This window comes from Glandiceps talaboti, chromosome 6 (assembly GCF_964340395.1).
Source record: "Glandiceps talaboti chromosome 6, keGlaTala1.1, whole genome shotgun sequence".
NCBI classification, from domain to species: domain Eukaryota; kingdom Metazoa; phylum Hemichordata; class Enteropneusta; family Spengelidae; genus Glandiceps; species Glandiceps talaboti.
In genome coordinates, this window is record NC_135554.1 from 24,648,732 (window position 1) to 24,656,316 (window position 7,585).

General features: G+C 33.2%; 1 protein-coding gene across 1 annotated transcript in view; it reads left to right on the forward strand.

The window, feature by feature from the left end:
* Positions 1-6,223, forward strand: part of LOC144436732 (protein zyg-11 homolog B-like) — a 29,767-nt gene extending 23,544 nt beyond the window's left edge. The window contains exon 12 of the mRNA XM_078125585.1: positions 86-6,223. Coding sequence (XP_077981711.1) covers positions 86-234 — 149 coding nt within the window. The 3' untranslated portion in view covers positions 235-6,223. The remainder of the gene's footprint in view (positions 1-85) is intronic.
* Positions 6,224-7,585: the final 1,362 nt, after the last annotated feature.

The following is a 7,585-nucleotide window of genomic DNA, read 5'->3' on the forward strand; positions in this document are numbered from 1 at the left end:
GTATCTCTGTTTCTCGTTTATAATAGTTAACCTGCCATTGTTGCATCTGTTAAATTACATTTTTTTTCTTTTCTCTCTCTCTCAGCTGTACGCTATTGTCCAATGTTAATTAAAGAGGGAGGCGTTAGTGTCTTGAAAACCCTGCTGGCAAGTAAAAGTACCAGTGATGAAGTTAGTAAAATAGCAGATAGTATCCTGGATGTACTGAAACAGTATTTACCTGCAAACTACTAGTAGATAAACACATGTCGTAGTTGGAGTATAGAGCATGTCGCTGCCACCATTTTGTACAACTTGTTGTACTTGCAGATGAAGAGAGTTATGTCTATCTTCTCACTGTGTAAAGTTTGCATAACAAACTTAGGTGGTCTTTATCAGTTGATTGACAGTAACATAAGGATGCCCGGTGCAATGTCTGTATCAAGGCACCTATGAACTTTTCCTGATGATTCTGTTTCTTACTCAAAAGTATTGTAATCAAATTGCCACAAGTTATACCCTCCTCCTCCTGAGTACAGCAGAATTGGAGGGAGTTATTATGTCCAATGAAAATATAAACAAGTTGATTGTAGGTGGCATCAATGACAGTGCAATATGTGTTTGGCGCCCTCAACAGCCAATGGTGTAAATTAAGTTGATCGTTTGGGGTGCTGTTCATTTTAATAACAGGTCATCTTGAATTTTGTAGATTTCTTTTACAGGGTATAGGCAATATTGTACAATTGAAAATCATTCTCTCAGTCACTACTGCCACAAATAGGACTCGTCAAATAGATTTAGAGGTGCTGAACCGAATTATGTGATCAAAATTTGTGCCAACATGGAATTCTATTTAGTTGAATAGATTGTAAAATGAATTTATTTAGATCATTCATGGTGCAAACATAAAGTAACGGCAACGTTTATTGACTGAATGCTATAAATAGATTGATAGATGTGTATGTTTTTATCATCATTCTTGTGGTCAGAGTGCCAAATAGGTTTTTAGGAACTTACAATATGCATTCAGAATGTAGAATATATTACGTTTTTCAGAGTTACTTTCTTTCCATGCAATGTGGATAAGATTTTTAAATCTAATAAAACTACAATTATATTAATTTAGGGCAATCCTTCCACGAGTACACTTTAATGTTATTCCCCAAACTTTTCTTTTACTAAGCCAGCAAATAATCGCAACGTAATGATATTGTCACTTTTCATCTTTGACTTAAATGGTTAAGGACCTCCCTTATGTCACTAACTTGTATTTTCATCACTTGAATATTTGTGAATATATACTTGTAGCATCAACATCCACTAAAAGTGTGTTGAAATTTTCTGTGGAAAAAGTTTGTTTGGAAAAACATTTCCAGCAAAAATGTCAAACGGTGGACCAACTACTATAAACACACATTTCTATTCAAGCTAGGGAGTCTTTGTTCAGGATTAGAATGGGGTTAGACTCCCTAGTGTAGACCTGATTTGTATTGTCTGTCAGGGGTAGACGCTATTGTATGCATGCATGTATGTATGTCGCATTTTTCCTACAAAGAATTACCCTGGGAATAATTATGGGATATTTTCAAAGATTGATCTCAGACTAGTTTCACAGGTTCTACCAAGCAAAACTAACAGAGCAAAACTAGAACAAATTTGTTATAGATGTAGTTACGTGGGTTTATAACGATAGTGGTTAAGACAATATTATGTCTCTCTTTCAAAACTCTTGTCTTTTTATCAGCGTTTTCCCTTACCTAGTTGTGCTGGATGTACATGAAACAATGCTATGTAGAACAGAAGCCTGTTTACTGTAGTCAGTGTATAAAGAACCAAGAGGAAAAATATTTACATCAGAAATACATATCACTATGCTTTGTGTAAAAAAAGAGAAGAACTACGAAACAAGATAATAAACTGTTCACAAACAGAAGTTGTTTGCAAACAGGTCAAAAAGGTACTTGAAAATGTAAAATGTTGTTAGCTTTTAGCTTTGTCATTATAGATAAAAAAAAATCAATGTTGATCTTTTCAATGATTCTGCAAAGACAGACTTTGAACTCTTGCAAAGTAAGTCCAAATAAGAGTCATCACTGTAGCAAAGCATAGTAATTTATGATAATACTAGATTTTACTATTTGAGTGATGAGTACAAATTGTCAAACCATGTAAAACTTTTTCAAAAAAAGATTATTTTGTAAAAATAAAAGTTAAGATGCCTAGAACTCTTAATGGTATTATATTGATGTATGATTACCTTGTCATATTTAGATTATCTGCTTGAATATTTAGGAATTTTGAAAAAAAGCCAAAATGTGAGAATTCTGACTCAGAATTGTATACATTACCAGTATCACTAATACTCAGCCTGTTCATGTACTACTGTCAAAATGCACAAAAATGTTTGGTTTTTTTGCAATAATATTTTAGGGTATTAAGAATTTGCCCAACCATCTACAATACACCATATTCCAGTTACCAGAGATATAAAAGATTTCATGATTTGACCACTAGGAGTGCTGTTCACAAGCCATTTTGGAACTAGAAATTGGGGCCAGAATAGCCGAGTGTTGGAGCATAGAGACAGAAGACATAAAGTTACCACTCATTTTTCATATTTCCATTCTTGCTGTTCTATTTTATTAGCATCTATCACTAAACAAACCATGCCTGACCACTACTGTACTGTTCTTTTACGAACGCATGGAGTTCTTTTTACAGACATCTTGTTCACAACATTGTGCATTGCAATACGATGATCAACTACCATGACCAAATTTTAGCCCTTACTTTGCCAAATCTGGGGCCCACTTGTTACCAGGAAATGGTCATAACATTGGTAACCGGAATATGAGGTATTCTCCTTTATGATAGTTCATCAGTGTAATTAGAGATGGTGGTAAACCAACATAGGATTATACATGTATATAAGTATGTGAGACTTTCAGAAAGGATAGTATACATTTGAGATTTGAAATAATATAAAGTTTGCAAGTTTGAATAGAACTACATGTAGTACTAGAGTTGTATTTGTATTTCTTCATTACATTTGTCGTGATGGTGTAGATGAAATCATATACCAACTAACCCTGGTATTAAGACAAGTGCTTGCAAATAGATTTCCTTATAGTTAGTCTTGTGGTTTCAATATGCCTTGCACAGATTACAAAATGTCAATCCTTACAGAAAGTGTTTCCTTTTTAGTGTAAAAGATTATGTCCATCTGTTGAAAAAACATTAGAGAAATACAACATGAATACCTTTAGAGACAATTTGAGAATACACAGGTTAGGATTTTGAACATCAGATCAACCATAAAGAAAACTTATCCGTAAAAAACTTTTAAATTAGTGAAAAGTCTTACAGTTATAGGAAAAACTAAAGCCACTTAAGGAGTTATTAAAAAAACATTTTTTTCACTATCATTTACATGCCAGATCTGTTTATTTTCTTCTTCAGCAATTGTTCATTGCAATGCAGTTAGAAAATATAGGACACCACAATGGATTCCTTATTTACTTCTTACATTTTATTGTTTATATGACAGCGGACACCCAGCTTTTAGCAGAGTAGACACAAACTAAAATTTAAGTTGTTGATAAAAGCAGTTTAATTGTACTCACAGGAGGATAGCAATTCTGATGACATCCGTGATCTTACAGTGTACATTTTAGGACCTTTCAGTGTTCATACTATCTTGATTACAGAATGATAATATCCACACAACAAAGGCACTGTTATCACCCACTTATGTAGTCTACCACATCGAAAAAGTATATTTTTAGTTTGTGTCTATTTGAGCATGGAGGTATAAGGGGGAGACCTTTATACTTCCATGATTTGAGTAAGCTGAAAGCTTGGTTTGCACAGTAGTGTGTGTATGTGTGCGCGGCTGCTCTACAACTTTACGAGTCATTCTGCCTTCAATCAACTGCCTGATTTTCTTGATGAATATTTGTTTGTATAAGATTCTTTTTTTTTTAAAAATATTATTTAAATTTTAGTATTCTTTGCTGTGAATTAAGAGGTTTTTGTGCTGTGAAGGATTTGCAGGATATGTATTGTTCTTGTTAATCAGTGGTCTAGAAACTATACATATCGGCTCATTTTCTACGATCTCTCTCTCGACAGTATAGTCAAATGGCTTTCTTTAGCACAACATTCCATTCTTACTACCAACAGTGACAGTTTGAATATATTTGAACGTTGATATAAATGTGATGACATTATCGCTTTGCCACTTAACTTACTTTTAAGACTGGAGGTGAGTTTGTAGTTAACTGAACAAAGTAACCAAGTACAATGTACAACCAACCGCCTGTCAGTGTGCGATCGATTACTACTGTACTGAAATGCACTGTTCATCCTTTCCCCAGCAGGAGATTTAACTATAGTTTAGGTTGAATTTGTCCATTTGACTATACATGGAGAGATAGAAAACGAGCCCACATGTACAGTTTCTAGACAAGGTATTCAGCTATTTGAAAAAGGTATTGCAAACAAATTGAATTAGCAAGTAAAATAAGTCTTCGTGTAAACCAATGAAAATCTAAATTGTTTTAAATACAAATCTATGGTGGTAGAAAATCAAAATCCGCTCAAATATAAGTTGAAATTCCTATGCATTGGTATGCTACAGGAGAAAATGATGTAATAAATTTGTATTATTCCTTCTTTATTCACAGCCAGGAAGAGCACTTTCTAGACTTACAATTTCATTGATTTGAGTTCTATATTACTACATTTTACAAACTTTTTCCATGTAAATTTGTAATAATATGAATTTTCTAAACTAGAAGCAGTGCGAAAGAAAAAAAACTTGAAAATAAAACCTTTTAACCTTCATTATTATTTATGCGTTTTATCATTTTGATATAGTATTTTAATTTGTGGCTATATTTATTTGTCTATATAATTATATATGTTGTATTTCAATTTCTAAGCTTGAATATGAAGTCTACACAGAATTCAGAATTGGATAAAAATGTGATATTCCAGTTCTACATTGTTATAACGACAAATAATTAGTGTAATACAATATTTTGGATTTAGATGACATTTATATATATTGGTTAAAAATTTGTCAAAACAGCATTTAAATGTAAGATCTTATACTGTGCGCTAATATTGCTGAACAGAGTGTATTCCATATTTAGACATGATGTGGCCATATTTGGACATAATCCATATTTGGACAACATGTTTATATTTGGACACAGAGTGACCTTATTTGGACATTATACGATTGTTTGCATATTTTTACACAAATGCACAAAGACCTCCCAAGTTTCTATAGTGTTTGCTGGCAAATAAACAAATATGTCGGATTATAGTGATAATTTAGTGCAACAAATAGAATTGGTGTAAAGAGATACCATTATACTTCTACTATGAAGAAACAAGTTAAATATATAGGTTAGAGCTTGATATGAGAGATTGTCATGGATAGGTTTGGGCAGAGTGAAGCAGAGAAACTTATCCATGAAGATCTTTCTTAATGACCTCTAACCTCTAACCAACTTAGGAGTTAACCATTGGTTTGTTTGATTATTCACTGCTTAAATCTTGGTGGCCCAACACAATAGTTTGATTCGCAACAATGTTGTAAATATGCATTGTTAGCATGTCAGGGTGTTGGGAAGAAATCTTAGCCATTGTTCAACTGCTCTCAGTTGGATGTTTTCTTCATGAAATAGAAAACTGTAACAACTCTACTACAAAGATTTCTATTGATTGATACATTAAGGTCAATGGAGGTTGAGTTCTGAGCAGTTTGTTAAAATTCGCCATGAATATGTGATAACACTTGTAGTATTGGCACAAAGCAAGTAGTGATGAAAAGCTTTGCTTACTTTACCAAATTCACGTTAACTTTACATTTTGTGGGGGTTTTAAAACTGTTTTACAGAATGAAATATTTCCATTGAAAACATTGGAATACTAGTATTGAAATGCAGACACTCTTAGGCTATGGACATTATTAAATTTACCACCTTGTAGATAAAGCTATTATCAAAAAGAGAAAATAGTGTTTCATGAATTTATATTTACCTTGATATTGAATAGTGATGAAGTATGTACTTTATTTCTATGAGTTTCTAGGGTAACAAAGCAACAATGTCAGCAAAGTTCAAACCTAGTATGTGAGATGTAGATTCTTTATGAGTACATTAGAACATTACAGCAGAATAATCCCACTGTTATTTTCTTTGCATTTTTTTCCAAAATCTAGACCAACAATAAATTTTGGTATAAACTGTGATGTCTGTGTTTTAATTGTATATATTTGTGGCATATCTTTTTCTCACGTTGGCACATACATGTGTGTGTGTGTGTGTGTGTGTGTGTGTGTGTGTCTGTGTGTGTGTCTGTGAGAGAGAGAGACAAACACACATGCATACATACATACATACATACATACATACATACATACATACATAGACTGACAGGCAGGCAGGCAGGCAGGCAGATACACAGTGGAAATGGATATTAGTATATACCATAATGTCTGTTTACTCAGTATGCCACACCTCATTCTGACATGGGTGAGATTAGAAAGACAGAGAGACAGATAATATCGACAGAAGGTGAAACAGATATAGGAAAAAAGTTATTTGGCATACAGCCACATAACCCACATATATGTATACATTTATGCACACAAACCCACAGCAAAAACACTTTTAATACAGATATACATTATACATCATCAATGCAAAAACACAAAGATTACAAATGATATGCAAGAATACATCACAAAGGAATTATTATAGTTAACCCAAATGAACAAAGAAAAAGTGGTAAGTTTCTGTTACATTGTCACATTGGTTTTCTATAGGAAGCATTATCCAAACTGCTCTACCCATGATTGGGTAATATTCCTAAAAATGCCATTCTTGTAAACCAGAGCACATACTTCTGCTGAAGCAACGAAATATGCCTCTCGGGGGGTTGCGTTTTGGATGGTGTTGTAAAAGAGGCTGTGGTTTATGACAAAAAATGTACATTGTCATTTTATATGATAGAAATAAGTTTCAAAGTTTGCTCCCCCTCCCCCGCTCTCTTCCAATGACAGAGTGCCCAAGATGTACCTTTTGTTCTTATTTTGTTGACACATTTTGCTTCTAAAATTGTAGCAGAAATGTCTGTGTGAAAAAGTTGCACAGAAAAAGTGGAGTGAACCTGTTTACTCTTTAAAGACCTTACAATGTGCCTTCAGTAGTTATAGAACATTGTAGCTAACACTGATCTGTATGATAATCAGGTAACTTTAATATTTATTTCAACATTATGTTTTTTTGCATGTTAGCGATGTGAAATAAACTAAATTATGAAATCACATGTTAGGATTGGGCGATTTCACTCTGAACTCCGTTATATTCAGAGTAACAGCATTTTGGTATGGTTGCCATTATCTCTAGTCAATTTGTTTGCCTTATGTCATTTTGACAACTTTCATGGACGGAATTGAATCTAATTATTGTAACTCAGTGATTCAGGGTGAATAATGTTCAATGTATACAGAAATTGCTAATGGTGTATATAAAGTACAATATCCGGTCAAATACAGCTAAAATGATGGAGGCTTGGTGCTTCACTCATATGA